The sequence below is a fragment of the Callorhinchus milii genome, unplaced genomic scaffold (genome assembly GCF_018977255.1).
Source record: "Callorhinchus milii isolate IMCB2004 unplaced genomic scaffold, IMCB_Cmil_1.0 Scaffold3, whole genome shotgun sequence".
Classification (NCBI taxonomy): domain Eukaryota; kingdom Metazoa; phylum Chordata; class Chondrichthyes; order Chimaeriformes; family Callorhinchidae; genus Callorhinchus; species Callorhinchus milii.
The window spans coordinates 85,934,877-85,948,168 of NW_024704744.1; the positions used below are offsets into that span (position 1 = coordinate 85,934,877).

The 13,292-nt window shown below is 36.9% G+C and overlaps 1 protein-coding gene across 2 annotated transcripts in view; it reads right to left on the reverse strand.

Moving 5' to 3' along the window:
* Nucleotides 1–2,988: 2,988 nt before the first annotated feature.
* The window catches only part of bicral (BRD4 interacting chromatin remodeling complex associated protein like), a 33,329-nt gene continuing 23,025 nt past the window's right edge, over nt 2,989–13,292 (reverse strand). For both annotated transcript variants that reach the window (XM_007892454.2, XM_007892451.2), the window contains 5 exons: nt 10,145–10,206; nt 6,838–6,986; nt 6,286–6,380; nt 5,849–5,951; nt 2,989–5,066 (listed from right to left, as the gene is read on the reverse strand). In XM_007892454.2, coding sequence (XP_007890645.1) covers nt 4,114–5,066; nt 5,849–5,951; nt 6,286–6,380; nt 6,838–6,986; nt 10,145–10,206 — 1,362 coding nt within the window. In that variant the 3' untranslated portion in view covers nt 2,989–4,113. The remainder of the gene's footprint in view (nt 5,067–5,848; nt 5,952–6,285; nt 6,381–6,837; nt 6,987–10,144; nt 10,207–13,292) is intronic.

Sequence of the window (13,292 nt, forward strand, 5' to 3'; positions counted from 1 at the left end):
TAAATCACTGGTGCAACCCCACTTGAAGTACTGTGTGCAGTTCTGGTCTCCGTAATATAAAAACGATATTACAGTGATTGAGAGGATACAGAGGAGGGCAACCAAAATAATTGAGGGGATGGAGGGACTGGACTATGAGGAGCGATTAGATAAACTGGGTATGTTCACACTGGAGAAGAGAAGGTTGAGTGGTGATATGATTACGATCTTTAAGATTCTGAAGGGAATAGATCATGATAAGCTGCTTTAACTTGTACTGAACAGTAAAACAGTAGGACACAGCCTGCGATTGAAAGGAGGGTAAATTTAGAACAAATCTGTGGAAACATTACTTCAGTGAACAAGTAGTAAACTTATGGAAAAGGTTCCCTCGGGAGACAGAGGAAGCACTAAATGTTTGTTTCATGAACAAATTAGATAAATTTCTACGAAAAAAAATAACATCTCAGGATACCGTATATAGTTTGGGACACATGTCAAGCGACCGCTAGGATGGTGGAAGTTGAAGTAGATGGACCTTGGTCTTCTGAGTAACACATAGATTCTGATTCAGCAATATCATTGGAGGGAGGTCCTGAACCTGGTGCTTTCCAAAGAGGAAGAACCCTTGGAAGTCATGTCACATCAGACTGTTTTTGTGCACAAATTAGTAGGTCACCTAAAGGCAACAATGGAAGCTTTTGACATATTGTGAATATTCCTTCCCCCTTTTGGGAGGCACCAGGTCTTTTTTATTCAGGACCTCCCTCCAATGATATTGCTGAAATTGGGATCCATGTGCTTCTTAATCAGTAAATTGCTATTGTTTAAGCTGTGCCTTGCCCACAAAATATACAAATCACTGCACTTCAAAGTACACCTTGGGAAGCACTAACAAGACATCCTGACATGAAAGGAGTTATATCATATGTAATTATTGTTATTTATTATTGCCTGTCTATCTTCTCTTACATGGGGATTGGTACTTCGTAAAAGAGGAAAATCAAAGAATACAGCCCTCTCTCCAAAATAAAGGAATAACACTGGTGTACTCGGTTTCCAATTTGCCTGCTGATATACTGTCGCCTTGGGCTCCTTAAATATCCTTATCTGAAATAAGGCACTAGGATTACAATTAGTGCTCGACAGGGCAAACCAGGACATTCGGATTAGAGCAGCATTCATCTTGAAGGGACCCTCTTGTGCTAGTAGTCACTGTATCTGTAAATCAACTGTATAAATACAATATTCACTTTTAATGGTGTTGAATAAGACTATTGTATTTAATATGCAGCATTATTTGCATTACTGAGTTCTCATCAGGGAAAAACAGGTTGTTGCCATTTGCATTCACTTTGACTATGACGGTGAAACTCAAGAGGTTTATTATTAGATAAGGTCACTGTATTGTGCTTACAAGTTTTCATACCATTCAGCATAAAATGGAATAAAGAATTAACTTCACAGCAAAGCCAATTATAGTATTAAGATACATAAGTGACATGTGAGTGAATTGTGTGGCTAACTGGATTACTTTCGCTTTACCCACCAAAAAAACCACCCTTGATGCCTCTAATCGCTCACACTACCGTCCCATTTCCAACCTACCTTCCTTGCTAAAGTCCTGGAACACATTGTTGCAGGTCAACTTCGGTCACACCTCTCCCTCCACTCTCTCCTGCAGTCTGTTTTTTGTCCTGCCCACAGCACAGAGTCAGCGCTTGCTAAGTCACAAACGACATCCTCTATCTGTGATCAGAGCTCCCTTTGCCTCCTGGATCTCTCTGCCACATTCGACACAGTTATCCACTGCCTCTCCTCCCTCATCCACCTTCATGGGACCCATTCACATGGTTCGAGTCCTACTTAACCAAACGCCTCCACTTCATATTGGTAAATGGTTTCTCCTCCTGCCTCTACCCAGTCACCTGCGGGGTACCCTTGGGCTCCATCCTTGGCCCTCTTCTTTTCCTCATCTAAATGCTCCCCCTTGGCAATGTCATCGCACTCCTCGCTGGTCTTCCCAGCTCCACTGTTCAAAAAATCCAGCTCATTCAGAACTCTGCTGCCCGCATACTGACCCGGACCAAATTCCGTACCCACCTCACCAGTTCTGGTCAGGCTCCACTGGCTCCCCATCACTAAACGGATCGACTTCAAAATCCTCAAACTCAAGATCCTTCACTCCCTGGCACCTCCCAATCTTTCCGACCTCCTCACTTTCCAATCCACCACCCGGAACCTCCACTCGACTGGCACTGGCTTCCTACTTGTCTCTCGCTCCCTCCACTCCACCACTGAGGTCATGCTTTCAGCCACTATGCCCCAAAATTGTGGAACACTCTCCCTCAATCCCTCCACTTTTCCCCCTCCCTCCCCTTTTTCAAGTCCCACCTGAAAACCTTCGTTTTCGACTGTGCTTACAGTCACCTACCTCACCCCCCCACCCCCAGGGCTCGGAGTTAGGCTCCGCCACTGTTAAACACTGTTCTAGACTTTCTCTCACAAAAAGTATTAAATATTTCAAAATAAGATTCATTTGCCAGGAAACCTGAGAGATTAGATTGTTGGTAATAAATGAAAAGCATAGTTTTTTTAATCCACTGCTGTTAAGTCTGGGGTTTCAAGGTCTCCTTTGTTTGTGCACAAATCTTGAATCTGCCAGACGTGAAATAGTTGCATCAAAAGATTCAAGGTAGATTCACTTTTGGCAGCATAGCAGTTAAACAAGTGGTAACAAAAACTTCTCTTGCAAAAAATAAACTTCCAAGTCACAATGCAATAATTGTGGGCCAATCATCTGATAATTTAATAAGTTCATGGATTCTTAAGGTCACTGTATTGTCAGACCCATCATATTTCTAGCCTAAAGATGATAAAAAACGGTATTCAAATAGCCAGCAATATTGAGAAACGGCTGGTGATCATTCCCCTGTAGTGTTACAAACATGAATATACAATTATCTTCAATAAAATGCAGATGGTTAAAAAAAGACCAACACAACTCAGTTTTGTTGAATTCTTTGGCTGCATTTGAAAAGTTGATTCATTGATCTGTTAGCATCCAACTAAAATACTCTTAATAATTCATTCAAATTATGCTTTTCTTGCTTTATATACAGTTCCTGAATCAACAATAACAAAAATAACTTTTGACATTTCTATATTTTTTTTACAAAAGTCTTTTATAAATATTTAAAAAATGTGTACAAAGCATCTCTAAAGAGGACCAGATCTAAATACTACACAAAATCAAAGAATTTAAAGCAAAAAACCCCACAGTTGTATCTTAGAGCCCATAAGTGAAATTCTCCTCCTATCTTTTCTTGTGAAGTCAATTTGTAAGGCCTCACTGATCAAGGTATTTGTTGTGCTCTTCACTTATGTACTGGGACTTACTGCTAAATGTGCAAGACAAAATAATAATACAGGTCTGCAAAATGGGAATACAATCACCATTTTTTAGATCCAGAAATTAATGGGTCACACTGGGACCATCCACACTGTATTTCTGTTCAGGCCTTAAAAGGCTCAAAGCATTCATACTTAGTGGGATTTAAATAAAGGGACAATGCAAAATTATAGCGGTCTGCCATTTCAGTATCAACAGTTACAGCTTTATGTTTTGATTTAAATGGGAATGTTGCTCTCCACTATTCAAAAATTAACTTATTGGCACTCAATTCTCAATGTTTTACATAAAACAAAAAAACTAGAAAACAACACTTTCACATTAAATTACAAATAAAAACACAAATTACTACCACAAACTCAAAAGCACTCTTAAATTCAGCAGAGTGCCTTTTACATGAATTCAGAGCTTTAAAAAACTCAATAAAATTAAATATCTCTTCTTGACTATTTTTAAAGAAGACTAAATATGTATCTTGTGCCACCATAATTATTTCTAAAGTACAGTACAAGCTACATATACCTTCCCTAAGTTCAAACTAGTATGGTTCAAATTAAATCAATTTCCTTGTCTTTACTGCAACCATCCTCTCCAGGAGTACCAACCAGTCGCTCTCAGTAATACAACTGAGTAACATGCTACTTCCTTTTCTCCAGTTTCATCTCTCTAAGTTGGGAATGCAGTTGATAATCTGTCATTTCTGTTGCTGCATGCTCACATTATCAGCATTCTAGTATGCTATTTACTGCTGCTTCTAAAACAGAGTCTGTTTCTCTGATACCTTCATTATGGTCTGGGATAGGTTTCTCTAAATAGTTCTCCACAGGAGCTACGGGTGAACATTGGGGAATTTCAAGATCTGGTGAACTATTTCTGATGACTGCATTGTCAGGAGGCTTCTGAACTTGTTGTAAATCCAAAATGCTATTAATGGCACACTCCAAATGCTCATGGAGTGATGTGTCATGTTGTACTTCCTTTCCATCTTTAGTTTGCACAGAAGTAAAGTCTTCCAGTTGAGAATTCTTAGCATCACCTTGTGACCGATCATGCCAAAGCAAATCTGAGCCACCCTGCACATGCTCCAATTCAATAGAATTACCAGTTTGATTAAAGACAAGCTTCTTTACTTCCTTTATAAGACCTCCTGCAGTAACTTCATTACAAGGATTGTTGCACTTTTTCTCAACATCAGTCCTGTTTTCTTCTCCTATACATACTTGTACAATTCTCACAGCAGGTTCAGTTGCGAATGTTCCTTTCGTGCTTTGTGCATCTACATGACCAGATTTGCGAACAGCAGTGATTTTACCACCTTGAGTTTTGATAGCCGACTGCTCTTGACTTTTTAAAGATTTATTTTGTGTTGGAATGCCACAAACTGTCCCTTGTTTGATTGTTAGTTTGAGTCCTTTGCTGTGGCTACTGCTGCTGTAGGATTTTGCAAAGTATGGACTGTGCCTGGGAGAGCTTGTGGCTGTTTTGATCCCACTTCCTGCAGAAGAAGTTGTATGAGACAATCTTGAAGATACACTCGTTTGGCTGAGAACAGTGTTCGCTGACGTGGACTGGATGCTGCCACTGCTTGGAGACAAGTCTGTAACTATTGTTGCTGTTTCAACTGTGGATTTTACACATAAAGCAGAGGAGCAACAGAAGTTTGCCAAATAGCCATCTAAATAAAGAAAATAAAATGTTATGGGGGTTTAAAAAAAACTATAAAGAAATGATACGGATCACTACAAGCAGAAATAAAATTGTCACTGTGGTAATGGAAAAACAGTTAGCACATACCATGTAGAGTCATGAGGATTTTCTGATGAATAAAAATTAAAATGTGACTGTACTAATAGTAAAAGTTCCCATAAATATCAGCTAATGCTCAAAAGATTAAAATCACATAGTCAGCTTCATGTTCGCTCAAATTCCAGCAAGTTACAATACTGCATAATCCTTCACACATATCTGTGACAAAATCAAGACTGTTAATCTGTTCCCTGTATAATAAATTGTATCATATAGTAAAAGGTAAAAAAAAAGTAAATGGAAAATTGCATTATGATTATCAGTCACCTTACCCCATTAACTGAGATTGTGGTTTACTTTTTAAATTCTGATTCTACGAGGCACTTTTGTTTAAAATGTGTAATATCCCCTGCTTTCTTGCCCACCCCACACACACAAATCTTTTTCCTACTGCCACGCTTCCTCCTTCAGTCGATGAGTAGGATTGTCTTAGCCAACATAGGAAGTGTTCTTCTGTGGTAAAGCACTTGTCATGACGTCACTTGAATTTTACAAACTGGGCACTCTTATGATCAACTTTTTAATTTTTAATAATTAAACTAATCTTACCAGAATTTGAGTGTATTAAAAATCAGTTTTTATTTTACAGATCATCGTTCCAACATCGGAGTGATCAAGACTGCCAAAGTTGAAACGCGTAGGTGTTCTCACCAGAATCCTCCGCAGATAAGCGCTTGTCCTGGATGAGGGATGCTTTCTCATCCTGATTAAACACTCGGTCAATCATCACCATCTCGGCAGAGGGATTTACCCGCTAAAAAAAAACACACAATAATGAGTTCACAAAAATATACTAATCAATAACAGTGAGTGTAACAAAAGTATACTTAAGTTTTACATAATTCTCATCTCAATCTCCAGTATGCTTCAACAATTTATATTACAGGTGTGGTAATCGAGTCACCAAGTTCTAAGAAAATAGGAATTAATCTAAAAATAAAGTAACATACACTCAACACATACATTAGCCATCTCTACTCTCGAACTGTTAAACATGAGTTTAAGATGCTTCCTGGTAGCTACCTTTAACCAGTGGAATGCAATACTGCTTACCTATAAACATATTCAAAATAATCTGTACCACATACCATGGCATCATCCAATAACAGTCTTCTATATTTGCTGAGCATCACCTCAGTGTGTTTCAGCAACTGTGTTGACAAAGCTTCAAATTCAGAATCCACTGTTTAGAAAAAAATAAGGCATTGAAGTATCTTATATCAACTCTAAACAATTATACCTTTGTAAATTACCAACTATTTTATCTCGGCCATGCAAAATTATTACAACTAGAAACCTCAACTGCTGTTTGTATCATTGCGGAACTCAAATATACACAAAATATAATACAAAAAAGTGTGCCACGTTCTTTCTTATCCTGCTCCTGCATGGTCAGACAGCTGCACGTATTGTCTATCTTGATATTCCAGTTTCACACCGTGTCATAAAACCCTGAGGTGACAATCCTAATTGTTGCGTGAGGATCTGTACAGACAAGTGATCACCTCAGAGCAGTTTTCATGAGTTGACATGAAGTACTTAGGGTTCCCTACATGAGGCACACTTTTCTAATGCTTTTAAGTGTTTTTTCCAATCCAATATCTGGTCTAAAAGTGATAATAAAATATTCAGATCACCACCTTTTTGAAATTCCATTTGGGAAGGTCGTGACCCCTGGAAAACGTGATATGGAAGAAGTCGTCGCATGGCGTCTTCTAGTGAGTTGAATGGAGTTTTGGAATCTGGCTGCAGAACATTTTTCTGTTCTTCTTGTAAGTGCTGATGAATCCTGGGGGAAAAAAATAATTACAAATAATAACGAAGACAAGTAACTAAGACTTAGTTGAGACAACTACAGTCAAACCTGTACGAGCAACCACCTCCATTCAGCAACCACCCGTTAGCCACCTTGGTACAGCCCCGGTTCACACACCCAACGACCCTTACTCAGAGGCCACTCTTATATAAAGGCCACTTTCACCAAGTCCTCTGAGTGGTTGTTGAAGACAGGTTTGACTGTAATTGTTAACTTAGTCGTCTTAACTAATTAACTAAGACACCTAACCAGGACTTGCACTATAATACATACTAATCTATCATGATACATACTAATCTTAAAACACATAGCTAAAAAAAAATGGCCAGAATCATCATGTCTGTGGGTATTAAAAGCTATTTGAATGGTAACTTTGTAGCTACTAATGAACTGTGAGAATGCAAATGTTAACATTCTCCATACCTCCTACAGTAAGTTAAGATAATCAGTACAATGCTAATTAAGCTATCTACTTGTACATTACCAGAACCAACAGTATCTAGTTGACCTTTGTTAAAATTGTGACAAGTTTCCTCTAGCAATAAACATAGAAAATGGAATCGAAAAACAACAACGCAATAAACATTTCAGAGAACAGGAACTTCAAACTTTAGTGGAACAATTCATTTGGAAAATGAACTGGATTGCATAACAAATACTGACAAATCTCACTCAGAAACAAAGGAAGACTTGTGCAGGAGTTAAGGTACACTGTTAAGGCTCAGCTTTATTCTTCAGCTGACTGTGCTATACCTGAGTTGGGCAAGCTTGATGCCAATACTGAATGTCTGTAATGAAAACTCCTTGCTTAAATGAGCAGAAAAGTGCCCCAAAAAGTTGTGGAGAAGGAGGATGTTTGGCCAAGTGAGACTCACAACACTTAAGGTAAAACAACCTCAAAATATCAAAATAAAAAAAGTTGCAGCACTGTACAAAGCACCTCAATGATCTCAAAACTAGATCAAAGAAAGAATGGCGAAGAGAAGACTCACACCATCAAAGGTTACTGACAGCACGTTTGACATCAGTAAAATGTTGCCATAATTCCTAATGTCATGTGCAAGGGACGGAGTATATTCAACTATGTTGATATACTTAGTTTTCTTTTAGGAAATAACATTATGGGATATAGCACATAGGTAGCTTGGGACATTTTTGCATGCGACCGCCAGGAAGGTGGAAGGCGAACTAGATGGATCTTGGTCTTTCTTCATCTAGCATTTCTTATGTTACGTTCTTATGTACTTTTTCATCCATGTCATTCACTGAAAATATAATCTGTATTGTAAACCAACATCAAATGGGTATAAATCCATATTAAAACACTTATTTAATGTTCACTGCCCACTTCAATTTCTTTTCCACAAAGTGATGAATTTAAAATGCTCATTAACAACCTTTAAAATAGAAAAACCTTCAGAGATGTCAAGCAGTCCAATGTCATACATTCAAAGATCATTTTCATATCTACAAGATATTTCACCCCATTGTCAGTTGGCGAGTTTTCAGACATTCTTTCCCCGATTTCTGGTACTCCATCCCAGAGTCCTTCAGCCTCTCTCCTTTCTCCCCACCTTTAAAGCCCATCTCGAAGACCTTGAAATAGTGTTGAGTTATTTTCTTAAATCATAATCAATAGTAACATTTGACTAATATTATTAACATTTTTTTAATATAGTTTAAAGTCTGTCCTGCTAGGTGGCCCTTTGTTCTGAAGTTTCCACTTCTGAATATTCAGAATTATGTGATTATTTTTGTTTTGTGTATTGTAAACGCATATCAGTTGGCCTGCCTAATTCCAGGCCACTTAGAAAAAATGGAGAGATTGCAATTTCTATTTCAATTTATATTGATTATATTTCAGATTAAGTAAGCTGTGTAATTTTCATGTAATCATTATAGATTATGCTTTAAACTGCTTAAAACTCCTAGAAATTCAGAACTGTCATTTTGAGATTAAAGCTAATCTTCACTCTGATGGCTATAAATGTTTTAGATTAAAACAAATTGGGAAAGCCTTAATCCAGCTCTCAGTAACCTGCAATTTAAAACTATTATGATTCAGCACATATGAGTAGTAACATTTGTAATCCTACTCAAAGGGACCATAAGGATTCCTGGTGTGGAAAGTGCAGAAATATGCATCAAAGTGCTCTTCCGTCGTTATTGTAATGTAAGGCACGTTTTGGGTCAGAATTAGTTTGCATTTGATCCTACAATACCTGACAAAGAGACTGCTTGATGGTGGCACTGGATGCCCAAAGTGGAAATATGTTTCACTTTGCATTAGCCCCGTCACCTGGATCAGCACAAAGGTTTAACAAGGAGAATAAAAGTCAATCATGTGCCAAAATGAAGGATAATGAGTGCCACAACCTCTATAAATTCATATTTTAACATGCTTCAGAATACAGATGACACATTTATGACTATCCCAAGAGCAGGGATATTAAATCTTAATCTACACATTGTACTGCTCCAAAGTTCCCAGAAAATGCAGATTGTCTGATTGATACTGCAGAAACTTTTTTCTGAAAATTGCAGGCGAGTTTAATATTAATAATACTTGCATTTGATATAGCGCTTTTCATGTCTTCTAGATGTCTCAACGTGCTTCACAGAATATACTGTAAAGTGAATTGACTGTATATTTGTGGGCGAAATGCAGAAGCCAATTGCACACAGCAATGTCCCGCAAACAGACGTGGATTGAAGTGACCAATTTTATTATTGTTTTTTTCTTTTGAGAGATTTATTATTAGGTGTGTGGAATAAGGAAACTTCCCCATGGTTTCGCCCTGCCGGGAATCAAACCCAGGTCTCTCACTTCCGAGGCGAGTGGCTCTAACCACTGAGCTACAAAACTCCTACAAAGCGCTTCACAGCGCTTTATTTACCCTAATAGTTGTATCAATTGATATTTTGGTCATTGCGTAACAACACATTACAGCTCTGTTTAATGCAATACAGAAAAGATGACAGCAATTCATTTGCAGTCAGAGAAGGGCTACCAACATTACCACACTATAAACAATAAGGTTACCACACACAGGATGGTTCTGGCCAGGAGAATTTCTTCAAAAGCTTAAATACTTTTAAAATATGTAGTATTCGGCTGATCAAATACATACAAACTTTCTTTAGTAAGTTGCTTTGATGCAGGTCTCTTCTGTCCCCCAATATGGCCATCAAACTAGAACAAAACAAATTATAAAGTATTTAGTATCTTAAAATACATATTACAAATAACTATACCAAACATTTCAGAAGCAATTTAATTTGGATGATGAAAAATATGGTTGCAAACCAACTCCCAGCAGTTTAAGTGTGAGATGTGACATTGTAAAACAGTGCCATCTCAATTCTTTCACTGCAAGTATCAACATTCTAATCTTCTTAAAAACACATGGTGGCAAAAATGCCCTACAGTATTCAATACACTCAAAATCCTGTGTTCTGAACTCTGAATATCAAATATATTTGTAAATTTAGCTAAGAATTTACATATCCGCTTTACAGTTCCCCCTAATTGATATCAGCATTCTACAATTTGAAGTTGCTCCCTAATTAACATCTGAGGATTTTATGGACAATTAAAAGGTTTTTTTTTGCAAACATTAAAGGATCTGAATGATGACCAATACATCATTGCATTTAAATGTTTCCATCAGCTCTTTTAGTGTTTTTATTCCCAGTTAATTTTATGATAAACAATTTTCTAACACAAGTTGCGAAAAAGTTGCAGATTTTGCCTGTCGAAAAATACAAAGTAGATATAGATATACAGAAAATGAGAATTGAAATGCCCATTTTTAAATCATGGAAAAAGATTTCTACAAAACAATTTTTTATTTTTTCATTCAAAAATATTGCAATAATTCTTAATGAGTTGAGTTGAAAACATTTGCGAAAAACATGGTTTAATGAAAAAATCAGCTTTACATTTGAAATAAAACATTTTGTTAGAATTTACCTTTAATATTGACCTATTTTCTAAGCTGCATTTTTAAGCAGAAACAAAATGGTGGTTCACATTCAACAGCATTGACTATAACGCACAACTAAAAATCTGAGGGTTCAGAATGAAATCCTAGGCATTCAAACTCATGATATGCAGTAACTTAAAGATGATGGAATATTTTTTCTTCCCTAAGAGATTGCATTCTCTTAGGGAAGAAAAAAAACACGAAACACAGCCTGCAAAACATTTCTCGTCAGCTGATGCAGAATAACGCTGAGATGGTGGAGAAATTTGTAATCTAGACTTTGCCTGTTCCTCCAGTTGGAGGAAAGCAAAGCGATGGGAAAAGCAGCAAAATAAAACAAAAATAGAGATCAAGTCAAATACATTTCAAAAATGGACAGAAATTTGAGCCTCCTTCCACTCATCAAACTTATGGAGAGCATCTCCTCTTCTATCACGAATCAATAAACTCTCTTATCTACCACTAGGTCTAAAACACGATACAATTTGGGAAAGTGTTGTATTAGGTTGCAGCAACAATCAGAAATGGAAGCAAAACCAGAAATAAAATGCACTTTTCCACTAAATACACAAAGATCATATATTGCTTTGTGAACTCCTAATAAAATGAAAACTATAAATGAATGTAAATAATTTAACATGAAAATTTGCAAATAATTTAAATAATTTAACATGAAAATAATTTAACATGAAAATTTGCAACTACAATTACTGCTACTCCAAACAGGATTGTGCTTAATTTTTGGTAGTGCAAATAAACAGCTGATGCCTATGGCCAGCCTGACCAAAGCAATGATAATGCAATACTGTGATTGCTTAAAGGTATGTTTAAAATAGAGTATCCAGATCTCAATCACATGCCTTCCTGAAAGTGACACAACAACAAAAATTATATTTGTATAGTGCCTTTCACGTTGGGAGGATGTTTCAATACTTTCATAGATAACAAACACAATGGTTCTCAAAAGCCAGGGACATGTCATTAAAGTAGTGTCCTTATAGTGAAAAGCAACAAATGCTGCAAGTACAATTACTGTTTTTGTTTCACAAATGATTCGATGTGCAAATATTTTGTTTGTTTTGGGTTCTGCAGGTTCTGCAGAGAAATCAAGATGACCATAGAATCCATATCAACAATTGCATTAACCGTTTCAACTGAGATGTGAATCTAGTATTATGTCATAATACAAACTATGATATAAAAAGATAAACAGAATACTCATAAAACATTGCTCAATTTGCAATCACAGGTACAAGAAGAATTCAGGGACTCAGATGGAAGTCAAAATCAAACAAACGTGCTACCATTTTATGTACTGTGCACTTTATAGCTAGAGAGAATAGCACTGGCATATATTGTCCTGGGAATTGCATCCATGTACATTTATGAAGACAAATGGCTTTTATGGGTGAATAAAATTTTAGTGGAATAAAATCTAGGAACTAAATAATTTCCAAGGTAATATTGCCCTTTCACATAAAATAGTGTAATCCAAATGTAGTGGGAGGCTAACTGGTGAACATGTTGCTTTCACAAACACAAAGAGATCAGTCTTTTTGGGTGTCGTCAACAAACACTGCAGTACATTCAATTTTAGGATTTTACTGATTGAACATTCACTCAAACTCAAGCTGAGGTCTTGTGCTTCATGACATTTAACTACCTCTACCCTATCATAAACTAAATTACCCTATCTTAAGAATACTGTTTGTATGAAGCCTTCATATGAAAAGCAATAAACCAATAACTTGCGAAATAAAGGAAAATTAGCAAAGCATTTTTTCTTTGCACAAGAAAGGTTTTTGTTGCCATTATCCTAAAAATAAATTGTGAATCCAGAAAAAAAAGCACTTGGGCACTTGTGATTTCCATATCGAAGTGAGATTGGCGGATCACTGTTACAGGGGTAATAATTCCTTCNAAAAAAATGTGGTCACTCAATCCACGACTGTTTGTGGGACACTGCTGTGCACAATCGGCTGCCATGTTTCACCCACAAAATATAGTCAATTCACTTTACAGTATATTCTGTGAAGCGCTTTTAGAGATGTCTCGAAGATGTGATAAGGAGCTATATCAAATGCGAGGATGATTATTATAATTTTAGCAAGGCCACCAGGGGCATGCACGGTCTCCCCAACAAGGAGGGAAATCCAGAAAGGTAATCAAACTTATAACACACCAGAACAGGCATGGGAATAAGTCAACATCTTGGACAAGGAATGGTGTGGCACTCAGAGGCCTAATCAGAAAAAAAAATAAAAAGACTAAAAATATATATTTTTTTAACTGA